Source organism: Tetrao urogallus, assembly GCF_951394365.1.
Source record: "Tetrao urogallus genome assembly, chromosome: 6".
Classification (NCBI taxonomy): Eukaryota; Metazoa; Chordata; class Aves; order Galliformes; family Phasianidae; genus Tetrao; species Tetrao urogallus.
Genome location: NC_136819.1, coordinates 26321520 through 26344017, shown reverse-complemented (window position 1 = coordinate 26344017; position 22498 = coordinate 26321520). Strand labels below are relative to the sequence as shown.

General features: G+C 43.1%; 1 protein-coding gene across 1 annotated transcript; it reads left to right on the top strand.

Moving 5' to 3' along the window:
- Positions 1 to 193: 193 nt before the first annotated feature.
- On the top strand, positions 194 to 18624 carry DNAL1 (dynein axonemal light chain 1; the record flags this gene model as incomplete). Its single annotated transcript, XM_079537446.1, has 11 exons — positions 194 to 291; positions 839 to 1635; positions 4156 to 4358; positions 5199 to 5651; positions 10897 to 10935; positions 13816 to 13925; positions 14387 to 14442; positions 16453 to 16508; positions 17410 to 17536; positions 17936 to 18082; positions 18578 to 18624. The coding sequence occupies 11 exons, from the start codon at positions 194 to 196 to the stop codon at positions 18622 to 18624; spliced, it is 2133 nt and encodes a 710-aa protein (XP_079393572.1).
- Between the last annotated feature and the right edge of the window lie 3874 nt (positions 18625 to 22498).

Genomic DNA, 22498 nt, shown 5'->3' with positions numbered 1-22498 from the left:
GTTTCACGTTTTTTCACATTCTGTGTTTCACAGTTGTTTTGTTAATTGGCTCTGAATGAGAGCAAAGAACATCAGAGAATAAACAGTTGGTTTTTTTTCCCAAGCAGGTGGTGGCTGAGAGTTGCATCCTCTCCACACCTTCCTCTAACACCCAGTGATATCTTGGCCTCCCATTGTGTGTAGTACGGGAGGGATGTGGAAGCATGATGATGACAAGGCTGGGACTGTTTTGAATGCAAGTTTAAGTGGAAAGAAATCAGCTGAGAAGTGGGATGAAAATTTATTTACCTTGTAAATCTTCCTTATAAGAAGTGTGTTGGATGCTGCTGTCCTTACTGGAGACAGTGCACTTCTTTTTTGTCTGAAAGCAGCTGTTCCCTCTATCAACATCCAGTAATCTCATGTCACTAAGTTGTGTGTCTGCCTTAACTCTGTCCATTTTGAGATCTAGCATCTAGCACGTCTCCAGGGAGAGATGACAACAGCCCACAGCCCAAAAGTGCATTCTGGGTATACATACTAGAACTGGTAGGCTTCCCCTCTGGCTTTCTAGGAGGCGTGGGGAGCAGTGGGGTTCTGTTCTGGAGATGCTGAGCAGTTTTTGGCTCCCGAGCACGCACGTGAAAGAGAAAGCACTGAATGTTGTTAGAGAAGTGCTGGCGACTCTTCGCGGTTACCTGAAAAACCCTTCAGTGCCTTACAGCGGCAGGCTGAGCGCACGCAGCTAACTGGCTCTATCCAGCGTTCGACTTGCGCGTCATTTCCACGGGTTATTAACGCACCTTGCACTCTCCGCGCTTTTCTAATTCATTAAAGTGAAACGTTAACTCGAGCACAGCTTGGTTTGTGCACGCGGGACTGGACGCGGCGGGAGGGCGGGGATCCGGCAGCCCCTCTGCCGCACACCCACACCCCCGGCTCCCAGCGGGCGGGACGCTGCGCGGGGGCGGGCGGTGAGCGAGGCCGCCCCGAGCCGCCGGCGCCGCAGGAACGCCCGCCGGTCGGGAGGGCTCCGCTCTCGATTGAGGCTGCCTGGCGGGGGCGGCCGTTACCGCCGTCGGCGCCGTCCGCTCTGTGGCTCTCGTCCCCGCGCCGCCGTCATGTGGAGAGCGGCGATCGCCGCCAAGGCCCCCGCGTGGGCGGTGCGCCGCGCCCCGGCGCGCAGGGCGGTCAGCGTGGCCGTGACCCCCGCGGCCGGGCTGGCGGACGAGCGGGTGGACACGCGGGTTGCGGGGCTGGGCCCGGGGCAGCCGGTGACGCTGCGGGCGGTGGCGTCCGACGAGCGGGGCTGCCTCTTCCAGTCGTGCGCGCACTACCGAGCGGACGGCCGCGGCGAGCTGCACCTGGGCACGGACGCCTCGCACGGCGGGGACTACACCGGCGTGGAGCCCATGGGGCTCTTCTGGAGCCTGGCGCCCGCGGGCATGGAGAGGCCGTACCAGCGGCTCGTCCCCCGCAGCACCGGCATCCCGATGAAGGTGGAGATGTTGGTTCACCGGGGCCACAGCCAGTCCGGCGCCATCCACGGGCCGGTGATGGCCAAGGCCGAGGTGGAGAGGTGGTTCACGGCCCCCGGCGTCAGGAGGATTCGGCTGAAGGAGGGCGGCGTGAGGGGCTCTCTCTTCCTGCCGCCGGGTGAGTGGGGCCCGGCTTCTGCCCGGGACGGGGGTCACCGGGGGCGTCCGTGTTCCAGAGCAGCACCGAAGGCCGCCCGAGGACAGTCGCCTTCTTCTGGGGACGCTGCTCCGTGCCGGTCAGCAGCGCAGGCGCGGGCAGGTGCCTCTGGCGTGGGTGGAAGCTGAGCGAGACGAAGGCTTGTCGTTTTCCACGCCGCTGCTCTCGGGCTGGGAGATTCTATAGATTGTGGGTTTTTTCCTGAGCTCCCGGAACCCGTAACGCTCAGGAAAGGTGATAGGCTTTGACCGTGTGAGCCTCTGTGCAGGATTTTATCCTGAGGATTAAGTGTAAGAGGCAATTTTTCTCCCTGCAAAGCATATGCCGATAAGCAGAGCCGCAGAGGAGACTCTGTAATAAAGCATTACGGTTCTGTTACGCCAGAGCTCAAGCTAAGCTGCTAGTTTAGCAAGTTCTAGCAAGTTCTGTTGTTCTGTGTATAAATACAAATCGTTATCTGAAGAAGCTCTGCCTGTTCTCCCCGTGGGATGGCTGTGTTCTATGAGGTGTGACATTCCGATGGGCTGCTGGAAGTTGAAACCTTACACTGCTGGTGGTGTTGGAATGCTTCAGACATGATTTAAACTTCTGTGTTTCACTGGCTGTTGTACTGTGAGAACTGCCATCCGCACTGCCTCTGGAATAGCTTGGTTCTGCAAATCCTGTAAGCGCTGCTACAATTATCAGGGATTAAAATCTTGGTGAATGATTTCCAAACCAGTAATCTTTATTAACCTTTTAGGTACGGATCCAAAGTCTGCTAAAGAAGGAAAAAAAAAACCCAACATAGATTGGACTTTGAATGTTCGATCAAATGTTTAGTCAGCATTCTGAAATGTCTAACGCTGAGATGTGGTTGATACATCCTGCCTTAGAGAACGAGCCGAATTTCTGCTGAACTCAGGGGAAATCCAGAGATCTGCAATCTGGAACTGTATTTTTCCCTTCAGAAAGTCTGGTGTTGTAATACTATGGAAAAGTCCGAGATCATTGCTTAAATGATGCTGGCATCCTTTTAAATAAAGGATCCAGTTACGACATTACCACCATATCTTTCTTTGCTTCAGGGATTGTTGAGAAAGGAACCTTAAAGGTCAGCCATCCTTGGTAAAAGTGAGATTACGTAAATGGGTTTATGCTGCAATTATGGTATGAAAGATATTTCTCATTTCAGTTATAAAGTTACAGGCTGTAATCTTTTTTAAGTAGTAATAAAGTTGTCTAGAAAGCTATCCTGTTTTTTCGTGAACTGTGGAGAAACTACGCTTGGGCTTTGCAGGCATTCAGGAAGGCAGTTGGGTGTCCTTGTGTAAGTTGAAGGTTATCTTCATGAAAGAGAAGATAACCTTGACTGTGTCCTGCTTGCACATTCTCACTAGAATGTGTAGGGGTGAGAAATAAAAGAATGCTACAGTTTTTGCTCTCATACAGAATACTGAACTTTAATGAGAAGTTTTGGAACTGACAAAGAACCCAAAAGCATGTTTCAGCACTTTTCTGACTTTTTTTGCATTTCGTTAGGAGGTTTCTCCAATCTAATTGTCTTGCCCAAATCTTCTTAAGCACCTTGAAACATCAGAGGTCTCTGCAGCATAAAAATAATGCCAGAGGCTCAATGCACTCTTGCACAAAAGGGTACTTTTTCTAATGAGAGCTGTGATCTGGGTCTGAATCCGTCAGTGGTGACATCTGGTGGCAAGACACCACACCTCCCCAGAATAAACCCCCAAAATACCCGGGCTCTTTATGGTTGCAAGAGCTTTTAACACAAAATCTGTTTGAATAACAGACTGAAATATAAACAACACAAACTTCACTGCAAAATCATGGTTGCTTGAAGTTGTGGTTCTGGAAATCCCTGTAGTTTTACAGGGCAAGCACATATATGCATGTTTATCTGTGCATCAGTCACACACACCTAAGTGCACCCACGCGGCTCTCAGTTTTACTCTGTCATTTCACACTTGCAATAGCAATTTGGCTGCTGGCTGTGACAGTGCTGATGCCGAGATAGAGCGAGTGAGTTGAGCTGATTTCATCCTGCAGTGGGTGTCTCTGCTGTGCTTCTGTTGGTGTGCCTTATTTCGGGATTTGTATATCCTTGGCCTTAATGCTATTGCCTCATTAGTAACGTGTTTTCACTTTGCTAATTAAGGAATGGCTTCTTTGTGGGGAAAAAGCTGATTTGAAGCATGATTGTTCTGAGGGTGAGAGTTTAAGATCGTTGCAAAATACACTGAGAAAACAGTTTTTTTTAACAAAATATGTTTAGCTGTTCTCTTACTTTCATAGTAAGCTCAGAACCTGAATTAGCTGAAGTCACACACAGCACCAGTCTGTAATCTCAGCTGTGCAAATGGAAAATTTATGAGTAGTTACAGAAAACATCTAATGCTTTCTATATTTTGATTTTCAAACTTAACTAGATGCTTCTTAGAGTCCTGTTTGATAACTTGTGCTCTGTACCTCTTCTCAATCCAGGGGATGGCCCCTTTCCAGGAGTCATTGACATGTATGGTGATGAAGGAGGTTTGGTTGAATTTAGATCCAGTCTCCTGGCTACCCGTGGTTTTGCAGCTCTTTCTCTGCCATATTTTGACTTTGAAGATCTGCCTAAGGTCATGAAAGAATTTAAACTTGAGTACTTTGAGGAGGCAGCTAGATTTCTACAGCGTCACCCAAAGGTGAGTGTAAGGAGAGATCTCTCCAGACAAGGAACTAGGGAAGATTTGGTAGCCATGCCCACGTGGTGGCAGTGATTTTCTTGGAATGTCTTTGGGCAGATTTAGGCTCCGTAATGGAAAAAGTGTAGGTCCTATGTAGGCAGCAATGCGTATCACTGCAGAGTGTATTTCTTCCACCACAAGCAGGCCATTAAATAAATGCACACTGGAAAATTGACAAATGCTGATCACGAGGACAATGAAGTGCTGGAACAACCTTCAGCTGGAACAGTGGTGATGTATGTATGTGGTGTTTTTGTGGGGTTTTGTTTGTTGTTTTAATGAAAGCAGTTAGCTTACGAGAGGGTGGCACAGCACTGCTCAGTGCTACAGATGATTTGATTTGATAACCTGAGATGTTCTTTTGTTTTACTCTCCAGGCTAGAACAGGAAAAGGCTGAATATGTATCTTAATTCTCAAATGTCATTTGTGAGATGACTTTATGTGCCAGGGACATATTTTGCAATTGACTGTATTTGAATTTCCTGCTACCTGTTTGGGGGAAAATATTTGCAAGAAAATACACAGCGGTTGAGTTCCAAGTGATTGTACTTGTTGTTCCTAGCACAAATGTGATACCAGTGTTATTTTACGGTGTTTGACATTTATTATTGGCTCTGAAGAATAAGACACCTGGGAGAAGTCTGGGTCCAGGCTATAGCTTTCCAATAGGTCACATCAGTAATTAACTTTTTTTTTTTTAATAACACAACTTCAAAGACATTTGATGGCTAACCCTATTATAACATGTATTTATTCCTTTCTTCCTCTCTTCCCTGCAACCGCATCTTAATCTGAAGGTGAAGGGGCCAGGAGTTGGAGTGATTGGGACTGGGAAAGGTGCAGAATTAGCACTCTCCATGATCACCTTCCTACCAGAAGTAGTGGCTGCTGTCTGTATCTCCGGCTGTAGTTCGAACACGGTTGCAGACCTCCATTATGGTGAGATAACTCTGCCTGGGCTGCGTTTTGATATGAATAAGGTCAGCGTTTCTGACACTGGTGTATTTGACACTTTTGAAGCTCTGGATGACCCAGCAAATCCTGCCAATTCCTCTTGCACAATCCCCATAGAAAAAGCAGAAGGTCACTTTCTCCTAGTAGTAGGGGAAGCTGATCGTATGTGGAAGAGCTCCTTATACGCTGAGCTAGCAATTGGGCGCCTACGCCAGCATGGGAAAGAAAACTTTGAACTGCTGAGTTATCCAGGAGCAGGCCACCGAATCGATCCTCCTTCTACTCCGTTTTGTCAGGTAGCTCTGGATCGTGTTCTGGGGGTGCCTGTTTTGGGGGGTGGAGAGAGCAAAGCGCACGCTTATGCCCAGGAACACTCCTGGAGAAAGATTCGGGAGTTTCTGCACTTGCATCTGGGATGAACACTTCAGCACCTGTAAGTTGTTGCCGCTGAACTTGAGCCGCCAAAGTGACTGGAGAATTGGAGGTGTTGACTGAGAAAAGCTCTGAAATGTGAAATAGCCAAATGACAGTTACATATATAAATCAAGACAGAAAGGGATTGATTTGCACTAGCCCAAGTTATTTTAAGTAGGTATGCGGAAGAGAAGTGAAGCGATAATAAGTGGGCTGCACTGTAGTACAAATTTGAGTCTGAATTGGTCATGCTATCAAGAAACAAGTGTCTGAAGAAAGTGCTTTCTGATAGCTGCTTTCTTGCTTCAGTATTTATGAATCAAAGAACTTCACTGCCAGCCTGTACCCTTAGAAATGAGAGATTGTTTTTTGCCTGGGAGAACATTGGCAACCTGTGGGCCATGAACTTTGATATCAAAATGATGAATGATTCTGGCTTCGGGTCTCAGATTATTTTAGCCTAGAACTTTCTGATTTATAGCCATACACTTTGGTACTTTGGATGTGTTTTCTACTTACACAAAGCTGGGGATCTTCATTTTAATAAGTTTCTTATACATTGGCCTGAAACAGTGGTCTTCTGTTGGAAACAATCTTGACTCTTTCCAACAACAGCTATGCTTAAATCCAGAAAGGGAAGAGTACTTCCAGCTATAGAGGCAGGCAGCACCAGCGGTGTCCTGAATTGGGGATGTAACCATCTGTTCCTGTAATGCCTTGGGTGGGCAGTTGAGTCTTGGGAGTATCGATATTCTGTTGCGTAGCACAGTTAATGCAGTTATTACCATCTGCAAATCTTGCTTCTCTCATTACTTGTTTTAAATAATTAACACTTGCTATTAAGCTAGAGTTTAATTACGTGTGGAACTCTTCGTTAATGATGTCAACAGATGCTGACAGCTGTTATTAGGAAGGAAGGTGAGAGACAGAAGAGCTGGCAAGTAGAAGACTGTGAGACAGGTTGTAAAAAGCTGTCCTCTTGCAGTAATGATCATAATACAAAATAATACTAAAGAAAAGGGTAATCTAGGATCTTCTGACCCAGCCTGCCTGAGATTGTTTTTCATACTAATTAATCCTAGTATCTTATTGTTCTCTACCATTTAGGTAGAAAGAAACAATTTCTTCCCAAATGACTCTTGTCTGTGACGAGGGTCTTGCCAATGCTGAAGGCCTATTTAATAGGGGCTTCAACTGATAGAATTCTCCTTCCAAGTCAGACCTGTTTCAGAGCTGCCCAAAAAGAAACAAAACCATCATAAACGATAGTGACTTTTGCTCTGCTCTCAGGGATCTTTTCTCTCCTGTTGACTATCATTATGTTCAGGCCTGATTAGCTTTCTGCAGCTCATATTACTCCTTATCATTTGAGTTAAGTCACTTGTTCTCCACACACCATCACTGCCAGTTATTTAACCATACACTCCTTACAAGATAAACTTCATCCACTTAACTCCAGCAAAGATGTCCTCACACCCAGCCTTCCTCAACTTTCTGGCTGAAGAGCCTTTGCAGAGCCTTATCTGATGCTCGGACCTCCACTCATCGTAGCTGCCCCAGGAATCCCACAGCACATCCTGCTGTGATGTGCACCTTGAGGCGCTGCTCATCCTTACTGCCCTTCCTTTCTTCCAAGTTGCAGCTATTGAGAAAAGGGTTGCATATAGGTTTCTTGTTCTGTCTGTCCTTGCCAGTACAAACGACCTGCTTTAACACTCGTGACCCGCTCAGGACTGATACCTGTCTCTGTACTGCAGTCTGACCACAGTACATCAGTTGCTGTGCAGCACTGCAAGCTGGAGACTCGGAAATGAGACGGACAAAAATAAACCCAAACCATGACAGGTAGCTTAAAAGTCTCCAAACTTTGTTTTAAAAGATCAAGCCCTTAAAGTAATTCAATATTAGATATCATCAGGTACCTGCGATTTAAAGACAAGTAAAGTACTTATTTAAAAGCAAGGCAGTGTGAGAATTAGATACTGTGTTTTGAGTAGCTCATTTGTTTGGCAATGAGGTATCTTTATTTCTCCTCCCTTGTTTAAATAAAATGTTATTATTTTACTGTGGAGATACTTTGGTGGACAGGTCAGGATGCTTCTGAACATAAACATTCACTAGATGGCTCGTAGGAAACCGACCAGTTTTTGTACTAGTGTTTTGTATTTCACATCGCTGCTGGGAGACCAAAACTACCTTACAGACACCGCAAAGACAGGCGCAGCCACTGCCCGAAGCGAAGGAAAGCTAAGCTGGGTGCCCGGCTCAAGTATCACTTACATCGTTTGCACGCCTTCCACGGCAGACGTCCCGTAGCGCTTCTCCGATGGCTGGATTCACCTGATGAGCCGGGCGCGGAGGTGCCGCACGAAGGAGGCGAAGGCAACGTGGGGATCCGGACCCGCTTTAGGGCTGAAGGAGCGCGGGCAGCAGCCGGGGGGCGCCGGCTCCGTGAGGGGCGGCCCGGGCAAGGGTCGTCCGCCGCCAATCGCCGTAACTTTCACAGAGCATTGATCTTAATTCAATAAAAAGCGCACGGCGACGGAGGCGGGGCGTGGCCTTTCTGTTGTCGGTACCGGAGCCGGGCCGGGCTTGAGGACCGCGGCAGCCCGTGCGCCGCGTCCCACAATGCGTCGCGGAGCGCCCCCTACGCGACTTCCGGGCCGGGCGCGCGCGCGGCGGCGGAGCTCCGCGGTCGCCAGGCGCGGCCTCCTTCTTGCTCGGCCCCTCGGCCCCGACGCGTCCGCGGCGCCGCGCATGCGCGGGAGACGGCCGTGCCATAGCAACCGGAGCGTCGACGGTAGCGACGGCGATGGTGGGTCCCGTCAGAGCCGGGCGGGGGGAGGAGGGCCGCGCGCGCGGGGAAGGCCGGCGGCTTGGGGAGACGGTGCTGCGGCGTCCCCGAGACGCGGCGGCGGGGGGCCCCGCTCAGGGCTGAGAGCGAGCGAGGCAGGGCGGTGGCGGTCCCTCGGCGCCGTCCCCAAGCGGTGCTCGCGTGGGACGGGCGGTGCGGCCTCGCCGTGCCCTGGGAAGCGGGGCTCCGGGCGGCTCGCGGCGGCGGGAGCGGAGGAATCCCGCCCGCGGATGCTGCGGTGCCGTCGCGTGAGAGGTGCTCCCGGCGTTCGGCTGTGGGGCGGCGGCGTCTGCGGTGCCGCACGGACGGGCCTGCTTTCTCCTGCCGGGCGGCTCCGACCCGCTCCTGACTGCCGATAAATGGATGCAAGCGAAGGCAGCGCCTCGCCGGTGTCTTGGCGGGACCGAAGTTTGTAAATGCTTGGTGTCGGTACGCCCCGTGCTCAAAAGACCTCTTTGTGGGAAGAAGAATATTTCAACCATTATAGCTTAAATACATTTGTTTTCTGCTAAGATGTTATATTTCTTGTTCCTGGAGCCCTGATGCCGATGTCTCAGGTGGCCGCTTCAGCCTCTGATGGCTCTTGAGGCTGTGTGACTTTCTTTCGCCTCCATCCCTGCAGCAGGTTGTTCAGTATCCATCTGGGGACTCCGAAAGCAGCCTTCCGAGAGAGGCTTCCCCATCAGCCATAGTGCCTTCTGCTGCAGGAGGCTGCTTATCTAGGGAAATTTCCAGTGCGCTTCAAAGAGCAAAACAAAGTCATTGGCACACGTTCTCTTGATAAGCCCTGTGCTGATTGTTTCTGTGTGCACCTGGTTCTCCGCTTTAAATCTGGTCTGGTTTTATGCCTGGAGCTGGGACAGCAGGAGGCTCTGTGAGGGACTGAGGTCATGGCCTCAAATAGTACAACAGTCAGCTAGCAGAACTGTGGAAAAGTGCTGGAAACTTCCCCTCTGAAAAAAGAAACAACTAGAAGCCACTTGGCTTAGCTGTCACACTGCTATGGCTGCTAACTGGAGTCTCAGGAAGACTGCTGGAGTGGGAGCTGGGGTTGTGTTCCGAGCAAAAGGTGATCACTTGGGATGGCTTGCAGCAGGCGCCAAGGAGGCTGTGTTGTGGCAGAAGTTCACCCCCTGTCTGCAGCTGGGCCTGGAGCTGGCTGCTGTGTGGGACAGACAAGATGAAGCTCAAAGTCCTTGGTCTGGATAAGTATAAGTGTCGCTGGGCATTCTGTGCCTGTAGCTGTTCTCTTGGCAGCTGTCATGGGTCTTTTACCACTGAGTCCAGAACTTTCAGTGGTCTAAAGTATCTGGCATTAAAGCTCTGTGACCCGAGGTGAATTCCCCTGAGATTTTTGGCAGTAGTTTCTTAGCTATCTTTCTTTCTTTTCTTTTTTTTTTTCTTCCTTTTTTCCTTCCCTCTCCCATTTTTGGGAGGATCTGACTACCAGAAAAGCTGCCATGTGTGGTTGTGCTACACTGGCTTGCTAGGAAGGTGGCTGTTGGTCAGTGCTGGTGGGATGTCAGTCTCTGGAGCCTTTTTAACTTGAAAAATGTCTTTGAATGTGTTCAGAATATATCAGTTTCTCTTCATACTGCTGTTACGGATATTGCCATCTGGTTGTAATGGGACTGATGTAAGGCAGAAAAGTTGAAAGTTAGTGGCACAGTCGATCCTTGAAGAGCCTCCTAGAGGAGCACTCAGATTGTTTTTAACCGATAACATATGTGTTCATGTTATGTGATTTGATGACAAAATTGTTAAAAAAAAAGAAATATACACATTTCAGATTGCTCTTAATTTTTTGGTAAGAGGTATCTTCTTTTCCCCAGTGAATTCTAACAGGCTTTATCATTCTGTCTATTCACAGATGAGCAGGAGATTACTAATGCACAGTGATAGTGTGTTTTCATAAGAGTGTCAGACCACATTTTTCAATGCAGTAATTTCTAATGCCCTTGAATTCAGTTGAATTTCACTGTCAGAGGTGACAGTGCCCAGATTATGCTCCAAGCTGGGCAAGAGAATAAAATCAGTAGAATAATGTGCTCTCAGAAGTCCAGCTTATTACTTTTGAAAATGCTTCCGAGTTCCCCAAAATAAAATGAAGAGCCACTCTAGGAGTCATAGCTTCTGAGCATCAGCCAGAGGAAGATCCTGCAGGGAAGTGGTGGAAGAGAGGAGAAAAGCAGGACAGGAAAAGAAAAAGGGGAGAAGTGAAGAAGCCAGTTGAAAATTTGCAATGAACATTCATTTTAATTTGTTTGTTTTAGGCAAAAGCAACAACTATCAAAGAAGCTCTAGCCAAATGGGTAAGTAATAAAAGAGTATCTAGCTGCTTTGCAGTACTCAGTGGCATGGATTTTTACTATATTTAATTTTCTTTTTTTTCAGGCTTACTCTAACAAATGTTTGCTAGAAGTTTCACAGAGTAAAAATTCTATTCCTATTATCGAATAATAATCAGTTCTGTTGGATTTTCTGTGTGGTCTTGCTAAATTGATATGTCTGGTAAAGATGAGCCTGTTTTGCTCTCTCACCGTATTCTGCTGAATATGCATTGATAGAAGGCCTGAGGCTACAAAGAAATTTAAAGTTGGAGATGCTGTATGTTGCATTATGCCCTGTTCATTTTACCTGAGTACAGTTCTTCCCACAGGGTGAACAAGTATGAAATACTGACTGTACTGAAGTCAGTGAACCTTCTGTATTGGCAGGTAGTGCTGTCCCTCACATTGTGCACCATGCAAAGCTGAGCTTCTTGTTTTTAAAGTACTGTTTTAATACAGTCATCATTTAGTACCTTCAGTCTTTCACATTTATTTTTATTTTCACCCATGAACTTCACTCTTGCTCCCTTGGTGAGAATACAACAGCTTACAGATGTTTCTATTACTAGAGATATGAGCTGAGGTTTTTTTTAAAGTGCTTTTCCTTCTCCTCTCTCACTCTTTCTGCCCTCCAAAACCTGAACTTCATGTTTTCTGTTAAAGATTTATTTCACATTTGCTCCTTTGTCACGTGTCTCTCAGAAGCAGTAGATCCATGTCAGCGAGTTTCCATTTATGTTAACGACAAAGTGCTGAGTGTGCTGTTCTGTTCATGTTGTTTTGGAGGAGGAAAATTTTCCCTGTCCTGCTACTAATGTGTGTCCATGTGATTTATAACATTGGATCTGCTGTTGTGTTGCATTCCAGATGTATTTCTTCCCTTTGGCATAATGGTTTACCTGTGTTCTACAGTCAGAACGAAATGAATTAAATCAAAGCAACTTTAACTTGGCAACCAGGTAGCCTGTGCTTAAAAAAAGTGCTCTTCTACCTGTGGTTTCTCAGTGCTTATGGTGGTATTCCATCTGAGGTTTGTTTCAGAGGTGGGTGGCAGCCTGGAAGAATCTTCTTTCTTTAGCTGCACACTCTCCACCACAGGCCATGTTAGGGGCTCCCTCTCTGTCCTGTTTTAAGAGATAATGTAATTTTGTCTGTTGGTTTAAGGTGACTATAAGATTATAAGCCAAGGCTAAATGCAGATAGATACACGGTTGTCCTTGTCGTTAGCAAAGGAAATTGAAGTTTCAAGTTTGTGTGGTGACTCAGTCTGAGCAGTTCACCATATTCTAGCAAAACGTGTGGCGCACTTGTTTACTAAATTGCTAATTATGAATAAAAATCCTATCGTACTGAATTTGGACAGAGGTTGGAATTTTTAGTGAAACATGGCAACATAATAATGCTCTATTAAATTAAGTTGCCTGAAGTATTTTGGGCACGTAAGACAAAATGATGTCTGATCTTGTGTGCTGTGCTATTCTTACGTGTTTCTGGGAAGCAATTCATTTTCTTCTCAAGTAAGGATATAAAACTGACCTCAGCTCTCTCACTTTTCATTAGCTGCATAAAAATGGGGGAGAAAACAAGACTCCTTGTTTTGAAAACAGAACAGATTTCCCCTTTGTTAACAGAGCTCCAGTCTTCCCACTGAGCGCCGAGTGAATCGACAGAGCGTTCCCTTTGTGCTGTCAGGGAAGCAGCTTTCACAACTGGTGTTACTGCTGAAAAAGATACTCGGTCCAAGTGTTGAGTGGATAATTACCATCACTTCGGAATTTTAAAAGATTTCACAGGGTGTATTTTTTTAATAAACACACCCAAGTGCTGCAGTTACGACAATTCTTCCAAATCTCTGAACTCTTATGAAGTATTTAATCTAGAAAGTCACCAACTTTAGTTGTAAATAGAAAATCTGTCTTCTAATGTACTCTCTGAAGCGTGAAATCTTCCACTCCTTTCTAATGACTAACTAGAAGGGATTTTTTTGTTTGTTTGGAGAATTCTGTGAACTATCAGGATTTATTACTTTACACTGCAATTTCTCTGATTTCTAATTGGCCTTTGATTCAAAGGTGGAATATTATCAGTCCAGACTCAGAGCTCTCTCCTTTCTGACCTACACTGTTTGTTGTTGTTTTTTTTTCTTCCTTTTTTTTTGAAGAGTGTGATCAGTTTCTCTTTTCATGTGTGTTCTGTAGGAGGTAAAGCTGAGTTACGGGCTTGAGGCTGAGCGCTAGCGCCACCTCAGGGGAGCAGCAATCACAGCTCCCATTTCAGGAGGAGGAATACATGGGAGCTATAAAAATGGTTAAAGCTGAGGGAAGATCTGGGGAAAGTGCTGTTGAGATTTCCGCCCAGAATGCACTCCCCTGCCTTCTGAGTTTGTGCTGCGAGATGGGTGTGAGTTCTGAGTTTTCTGAGCGAAGAGGAAAGGAGATTTCTGTCAGAGATTTTAGGAATGTGTTTCTGCTACGTAGGCTTCTGGCTCCCGCATGTCAGTCTTCACCGTGATTCAGAGTTTCAGACCTCCAGTTATTCTCAATTTCTTGTTAGTAGAGGACACCTGAATTAATTTGATTAAATGTAACTCCAATTTAAAAAAAAAAAAAAGAAAAAAAAAAAAGGGTATTTAATGTATATCTGCTTTTAGTATGTTGGAACTAAGCTACTCTTCCACTCTTTATACTGCACTAGCAGGGCTTTTGAAGCACAGTATTAAAAATGCTTTCTCTTTTCAGTAATCTCTTTTATTAATATATTGGAATTACCTCTGTAGTAATTACTTTCATAGGAATGTTATAGTACAACAGTTCTTAGAGATTTTGTGCAGTGAGCATATTCTTCACCTTCTCTTTTCCTTAGGAAGAAAAAAATGGCCAGAAGGCTTCAGAGGCAAAAGAAGTGAAACTGTACGGCCAGATTCCTCCTGTAGAGAAGATGGATGAATCTCTCTCCACCCTTGTTAACTGCGAGTAAGTTAAGCTAAAGACAAATTGGAAACCAAGCATTCTCTTCTATTTGTACTAATTTGGTTAATGTGCCCAAATGGCAACATGTAGTGGCATGCAGGTTATCTAATTAGCTCTAGGTACCAAGTCAGCTCAGCTGCTGTTCAGCTGAGAAAAATGTAGTGTTGTCTGTGTAGGCGATAAGACAGAGGAAAAAAAGAGACAGAGTCAGGGCTTTCCAAAAGAAATTAGAACTGCCTCAGAACTAAGTTTCTGTGCACTTGTTAAGGCTGTGCTTACAAAGGTCATCCTGTATGTGAAGTTAGGAACATGCGGTACTTTCCTAGAAGCTAAACAAAGTCACAGAAATCATGATGCTTGAGAGAAGAATAGACAGATATGTCTAGCGCAGTGGTGTTTAGATGTGGAACTCTTCTAATATAGTGATTCCTTTTGTTCTGAGTTGATTGTTCTTGCTTTTAAAGGAAGCTTTCATTGTCTACAAACTGCATTGAAAGAATTGCCAACTTGAACAGCCTAAGTAAGTGACAAACCAGTGATTATAATTGTTTTCTAGTTGTGGATAGGAAATATGCTACAATTTGTAATGTGTGTCTAGCTTTATACCTTTTCTTATCCTTTTTAACTTCTTCCTCTTAGAAGGTTGCAGTTGACTTTAAAATTGTCAGTCTTCCTGAAGAATGCATGTTTAGCAGTAAAAGCATACTAATGCATGTGTCTCTGTGCAGTCTGGGCAGTTGTTTTGCTGTGCAAGCTTAGTAAAAAAAATCCATCCAGAAGTAGCTATGTAGTCTCCAGTGGGACTGAGTTATGATATTAAACAGTAATTGATTCTAGAGTGATTTAACAACTAATTTCCACATTGATGTTGGGGAGAGTCTGCAGTTGAACAGCGTAATAATTGTGGCATAGTCTGTTGCTGAGGTCAGAGTGTTGGGGGCCGGGATGGAATCTGGAGGCAAGGCAAAATGGAACTTCACGGTCTGTAAGGTACAGAATGGGAGGAGCTCACAGTTACTATTGCCTTCCTTGAGAGAAATCGATGCTTACAGCAATGAAAAACCATCAAGTAATTATTACGTGTTTGCTTTTGTTCATTGCAAATAGGACACTGAGAAATCCTCTTAAGCGTCCAGCACTGTTTTCAGATAGAAAAGATTAATATTAGTGTGCATAGTGATACCGTCACCATGCTGAGTAGGTAATTCTGTGCAAAGCACCACACCTCAGTGTCCATGCACGTGAGGAGGATTTAAATGATAGCAGCAAGTGTTACATTCCTGTTCAATTGTGTGAAAATATTTCTTGAGGAACTTCTTACTGCTTCTAAAATATTTAATATCTCAGAAGAGGAGCACTAAAGAACAATAATGGCAGTTAGAAATGACTTGAAGGTGTGATGTTTTCTGCAGTCTTTCATTTTTGTGTTTGTCACTATCCTCTCACCTCTTAGGAATTTCTAAAGCTAGTGCAGGCTTGTACTTTCTAAACATGTGGTACAGAGAGAATGAGGGTAGCTGGATCGTCTCTCTCCTGTGGATGGGGAACTGTAGGGATAGTCTGGAGAATATTAGCTGTAGCTGACTTTAGACTGTGACTGATGATGAGTTTTCATATTTTGAGCCATGGCCATGTGTTAAGCTGTTGTATTTAAAGAGAAAAAGAATTCTGATTGTGCCTCATATTTTTTCTAACTAGTTTCTAACTATTTTTATTCTAACTATTTTCTAACTAGTTTTTCTGTTTTAGAACGTCTGCCAGTTGTGGTTTCATCCCTGCATTCCTGTAGATAGAACATACAACTACCTGTTTTAGATCAGCCTCAAATCTTTATCTGTAGCAATCTCCAGGCACTACATTGCTATTTCTGCAGCCTGTTGCTACTGGACTGGGACATTCATTAGTCTCACCGTTAGTTATTGTAGTTATTAGTTATTTGCTTGTTAATACCTGCAAGAAAGCTTATGTGAATACTGAAAAGGAGTTTTCTGGAAAGACTGCTATTTTGTCATAGATCTGAGTTACACTAATATTACACTGACCTCCAGCAAGAATAGCTCACTTCAGAAGCTTATTTGTCAGGGTTCTAAATTAAGCTGAAATATTTCTTATCAGACTTCAGTCTGACAGCTTTATATGCTACCTCTATACAGCATTAAAATGAGATTAGAACAATTTTATTTTTTAACCTGTAAAAGAAAGGGTAAGAACTATTTGAAATCAGTGCTAGCAAACCAACAGAGCTCAGGTGTAGGATGAAATTCTAGTTTTTTTTCAGTATTTATGTAGACTGAATTTCAGTAGGTAACCTACAAATGAACAACTCTGTACTTGTGAGCACATTTTTGGGTTATCCTCTGCATCAACTCCCAGTCATCGTCAGTTTTTATTTCTGTTGTGTCATTCTTTCTTAAGACAATCTTTTTGGAATGTAGGTTTTTTAGGAGTATGGAGTTTTACCTGAATTATAACATCTTCTTATGCTTAAGAAATCACTTATGAATGAGAAACTTTCTGTTATCTATTTCAGAAAATTTGAGGATTTTGTCTTTGGGAAGAAATAATATTAAGAACTTGAATGGATTGGTATGTGCATCTTAATCTTAACTCCTTACTAACCGAGTGGAGCGCTATCGAGGATGTGGGATAATTGCCCCATGTTTATAAGTCTTGGCTGAATTGTATTCCCTAAATTTTGATTTTATTCTGGCACAATGGTATGTTTACTCTCTTTCCTATTATTTCTGAAAATTCAGATAGTTTTTGTCTGTTTGTTTGTTTGCTTTTGCGGAAAAGATCCTGGTGGGACTGAATCTATTGGGCATAGGAAGAATACTTGGAGGAAAAATGGGATTAGTTTTATTATATTTGTATTATATCTCTATTAAAGCAGAATATTTTTCAATTAACTTTGTTAAAAATGAGTATAGATATTATTTTCTTCCTTCTCAGGTATTGTGTGTTTCTCCTGCAGAATATTCCAGCTTAAAACTATTGCCACCTCTAGAGGTGCCGTTATCTCTTAAGCATAAAATGAAATCAATTTATAATAACTGGTTTATAAAAACACTCTTCTTGAGGGAGTTATAAAAGCAACTTCTGCCCTACACGACCAAAATACACGTGCACTTGAGACAGACCATTCCCTAGTACTGCATAAAAACCCCAATGAAAGAGTTGCTGAATAGCAGCCACTGTGTGCACAAACGGCCACATTTGTCTCCTCTGTCCCTATGCCTTAAGAACAACTGCTGTTCCTTCTCTTATTCTAATACTGTGATTTTTGACATCCTAAATATATTTCACATCCTTTGCTCTTGTTCCCGTGCGTATTTGTAATACTTAACTAGAAACCTGCTTAAAAGGAAATGAAGACCAGTAGATCTTAGTATTTTCTTACATGAGGTGACCTGCAGGGGTGAAGAAAAGAGAGTCTGAAGAATGAAGACTTACTTTCACTTACCTGAGTAGCTCTGTCATTTTCCAGGAAGCAGTTGGAGATACACTAGAAGAGCTGTGGATTTCATACAACTTCATTGAGAAACTGAGGGGTATCCGTGTAATGAAGAAGCTGAAGGTTCTTTATATGTCCAATAATTTGGTGAAAGACTGGGGTAAGCCATTCCAGTCTATTCTGCAGCTTCCTATAAATTATGGTGAATGCATGAGTAAGCAAGTTAAAAAAAAAAGCTCTCCGTGTCCTGGGGCTTAAGTTTTACTGATAAGCCTGCAGAAGTACACAGAATCCCTAAATAATTCATGCAAGAAATTAAAAATAGGAAATTGAATTTAAACTCTAAGCCCAATGGAGTTTGTTCTTTGAATCACCTTGCTTGGACTTCTTTTGAAACGTGTACTTGTTCCTTAACCTGTTCCCAGTTCAAGTCCAAATGATCCCTGTCTGTTTGTATCCCAAGCTATTTATGTGTGCATGGAGTTTGAAAGGAAGGTTTGGTGCAGATGTCCTTTCCTTGTTCATAATCTGGTTAGTGTTTTCATATTTGTGGTTGCAGCAGAGTTTGCGAGACTGGCAGAGCTGCCATTATTAGAGGATCTGGTGTTTGTAGGCAATCCACTGCAAGAGAAATACGCCTCTGATCAGAAGAACAACTGGATTGAAGAAGCAACCAAACGGGTGCCCAAGCTGAAAAAGCTGGATGGTAAGTTTGGGGCATGAGGCAACTGATCTAAGTGACAAGAAGTGACAAGCATAGTAGAAAGATCAGGGAAATAAATTGTAACCTCAAAACCTCATCTGTGCAATCCTGCACCAGCTGCAGGATCTTCTGAAAAGTTGTCGACGTGGTGTGCAGCCCACAGGTTGGGCTTTACTCTTGAAATTAACCAGCCAAATAGTTTTAGCATGTCACTATATTCCCCAGAGAAGTGGCCATGGCACTGAGCTTGCCAGAGATCAAAGAAATGCAAAGCATCAACGCTCTCAGACACGTTCTGATTTTAGGGTGGTCCTGTGTGGAGCCAGGAGTTGGACAGCAGCAGGAAATAGAATTATTTCCTCTTTCTGACAGCCTGACTCTTTCCTAGTTTTGATAGTCCAGATTAGCTTTCAAGCAGATCACCATTAACTGTACCTTTCTCTGCATAATCTCTTCATAAAGCTGTAGATCTTCTCTTTTCTTTTTTTTTCCTTGTAGGTATCCTTGTTATTAAGCAAGAAGAAGATGAAGAAGGAGGAAACTGATGAGACTTTTGCGTTGGTTGTTTAATAATTTAAATATCTCCAGATTGCTCAGCACATAGAACTTTTGTATAAATGTTTGTTTTGAAGAAAAGCTTTGGGCAAGTTTTATAAGACCAGCTTATCTCCACAGTCTCTTACCCAAAGAGTTATTTACCAAACTTCAGGCACACCAGTTTCGTCAAGCTTCTGACACCTTCTGCAGAGACCAGTGGAGTTGAGTTCATCTTTTGTTTGGTTAGTGAGAGATCTTTACCTGAGCTAATACCTAGCTATTCCTAATTCCTGACTAGTGGTGCTTATTGTTCGCTCTTGTGTTACAACAGAGCAATTTTAGCTTGTTAGATGCAGCTGGCCAACATTCAGTTGAAACACCATTGCTAAAGGAACAATGTTACATTTTAGAACTATGTTATAGACTTCGTTGTGTTTAATCCTGTTACGGGAATCCCTTAATATTTTAAGTATGTGAATTTGCCTTTTCATCCCCTTAAGTATTATGCCAAATAGGCCCAGAAGTTGTGGACATACGCACAAGAAAGGTAATGGGCTCATGATCTCTTGTTATGGACTGCAAGTTTTGAATTGGGCTTCTTGCATTGGAACTCTTAACTTCATTGCTTAGAAGGCCATGTATAACTTATATGATGTTATTTATTTTAAAGAGGCAGTGGGAATTCTTTGCATGGTTTCAGTGAGACTAAAGTATCTTTTTTTCTCTTTTTTATAAATTATTTTGATTGGAATAAGTAGACTATTGGCCTACAGCTGGTTCCTGTTCCCAGTCTTGTTTTGGCTCATTGATGGACGTAATCCTTCTCAGCTCTGGAATTTTCGTGTAACTAGAAGTGGGCTCAGAAACAAACTCAGAAACAAACAGTGAACAAGAGACCTGGGCTTGAGATGTAAAGTGTTGGGTTTGGGATACTAATTTTTTTTCTAAAGCACAGATGAGTGAAATGTGTACGTGGTTACTGAGGAAGGTGAGACAAGGTGGGAAATGGGTATTGGAAAATAAGTATTGAAGATGTACTAAACATGCTCTGTTGCACGTTAACTGTTTTAGTGAACCTCCTTATATGGCAGGTAACTATTTTTAGTGAAAAGCATTATATAATGCTAAAGACAGACATAATTGCACTGTTGGATGCAAAAAACATTCCCTCCTCTCTACTTCCTTTAGAAAATAGATCAACTCAGCTAAGTGGATTTTTTGGCAGCTTGTTTTTATTGTTTTTAAGTTTTTCTTCTAATTCAGTGCATTATCTTTGTTTAAACTAGAAAAGTGTGCTTGCAGGTTTTAGAGCAGACATGTAAGGGACGAAGTTCAGAACACCACTTTTGTTTGTGAAAGAGTGGCAGGGGTTGATATCCTGGAAAGTCATGGGCAGGGATAAAAGGGTGGAAGGGACCCAGGCGACAGTGATATTGATTTCAAGCTCCAGGTGTGATTTTAGTAGAAGATAATTCTATTGCTCATCAATATCTAAGTAAAAGGTGTGAAGATTACAAGGAAAGCAGAGCCTAGTTTCAATATATTCTTTCTTGTTATTCTGTGATTTTTAGAGAAATGCTTAAGCATTCCAACTTAAACCGGCAGATACAAATAAGTCTCGAGTTTCATTTAGATCCATTTCTTAAAATAAGGTCAGAAGAACAATGGCCAAAGCTGGATTTATTTTACAGATTGTGTAGTCTCTTGTAATTCCTTCTAGTGTTATGCTTTATCGTTAGGAAAGGCAGCACTGATTAAGAAGCACGCAGGGAGGGAGCATTATACAGCAAACAACCATTTCACATTAGCCTCTTAAAACCAACTCAGTTCAGTTGCAGCCAATCAGCTTTGGAAAAGTGGATGTGATTTGAAGGAGCACCTAGCTTATGGGCACACATGGTCTTCACTGACCTCAGCTTTTGTGGTAGGGCAACAGGGAATAGGCTTGGGCCCTTGCATGAAGTGATTAAAGTGTGCTTATAGTGAGAACTTCAAATGTTAGCAACAAATAGAAAAGCCAATTTCAGATGTGTGTGCAGCTGTTTTCAGGATAGAATATGCAGAATATATGCATGGATTCTGGCCAAGAGGAAATGCATTTAAATCCCTGCGCCTTCAAAAACCAATGTGTGCAGTTATGGTACGTATAGCTTAAATTAATTAAATAAATTAGCTCCTCAAAAGAAACAAGACAGATCCATTCTCCAGAGATGAGAATGTTGTCCAGTGCTACATGATCCTACTGGTTAATTTTGTAATATCTAAATATGGTCTAACTCTGTACATTTACAAAGGCAGCATTAGATACAGCAAAGACTCTACTTTGACTATTGTGGGACAATCTGAGAACAGAATAAAATTTTAGCATTCTAGGTGGAGATAGTTCCGTTGCCAAGGCTTGAGGAACCTCCAAGAGGTTCCTGGCTCTTGTAATTGACAAGTTGAGGCTCCATGGATTAATTACCATTAATCAGTCCAGCAATAACTATTGCAGTTGTTCGTTGGTAGAGCTGGGTATAGCACATGCCTGTTGGCATCAGCTCTTTTCACAAATTAACAGCACAAGTTCTCTTTTTTTGCAACTACGTTATAAATATGAAAATAAAAGCAGTCATTACTGAAAGGAACAGGGCATCCAGTCTCAGCACAATTGTAGCAGCAGCAAGGTAAACTTAGAAGCTTTTCCTTTGCCTTTCACCCTCCTGCATACTGCAGAACCTTTGCATTTAAGTTAACCCTTTTCTAAGTTTTAGCTTAACGTTATATGTGATGAATTGTGGGTTACTGCCTAGCACAAATCAAAATCCCATGGACTTTACTAGCCCCAAATAAATTAAGTTTCAATCAATTTCTAAAATTTGCACTTTAAAAATTATGCACTGGATGTGGTAGAAGATACAGATGATAGAATTTAAGCAACTGATTTGCAATGCAGATGGAGCTGCACTGCGTCATAGATACACTATCAGAGATCAGACTGTGTGCCCAGGGGAGTGGCTGAGCAGCAGTTAGATGCTGAAAGAATTCTTCCTGTATTATTCTTTGCGCCTCCACATCTCACCACATCTAATGATGTCCTAAGCACATTATTATTCATGGATGAGAAGAGCACCCATGTAAAACTTGCAAGCCATGTGGAATTCTGCTTTTCCCACAGAAATTATGGAGGATTAGCATCCACTTAATTATATAGAGAAATATCCTATAATTAAATTAGAGATAGAAAATAGGTATTTTACTTGCTTGTTAGCACAGACCTCTCTTCAAAGAGATGATGTATGCAGTGGTTATCTTTCAAATGGCTGGAAAAATGTGAGAAGAGACCCAAGAACCAGCAGCTGATTCAAATTACAAGAGAAGTAGATCCATCTAGGAAAATCGTCAAGCAAGAAAGCACTTTTTAACATCTACTTTTGATGACATTTTGTATACTGTAATTTTGTAGCATGACCAAACTGTTAAAGTTGCTGTGTTTAAATTATTTAGGCTTATGTTTATAAATGAACTTATGTGAAACTTGTTTAAAAATAACAATGCTATTTTATAAAAAAAAAAGTCTTTGGCTATTGTGTAATGGAATAGGCTCAGCTTCTGGTGAATTTTCATAAATTAATTTTTGTTCTCATTAACTTTTCCTAGCTGCTCAGGGAGCAATGCATTTATAGTATGGAAATGCTGTCTCTTATTGCCTCTATATTTTAGGATAGGAAATAATTTGGGCTTTACAGATGTTGATCTAATTGTGATTGTTGTCATCTGATACATAAATATTTTTCAGTCTTTTAATACAGACACTGGTTGTCAGATTTGTTGTTAGTTCCTAAGAGAAAAGTCTGCTATTTTTATTTGGGGTAAAAAAAATTGCAAGTACATTAAATAAGG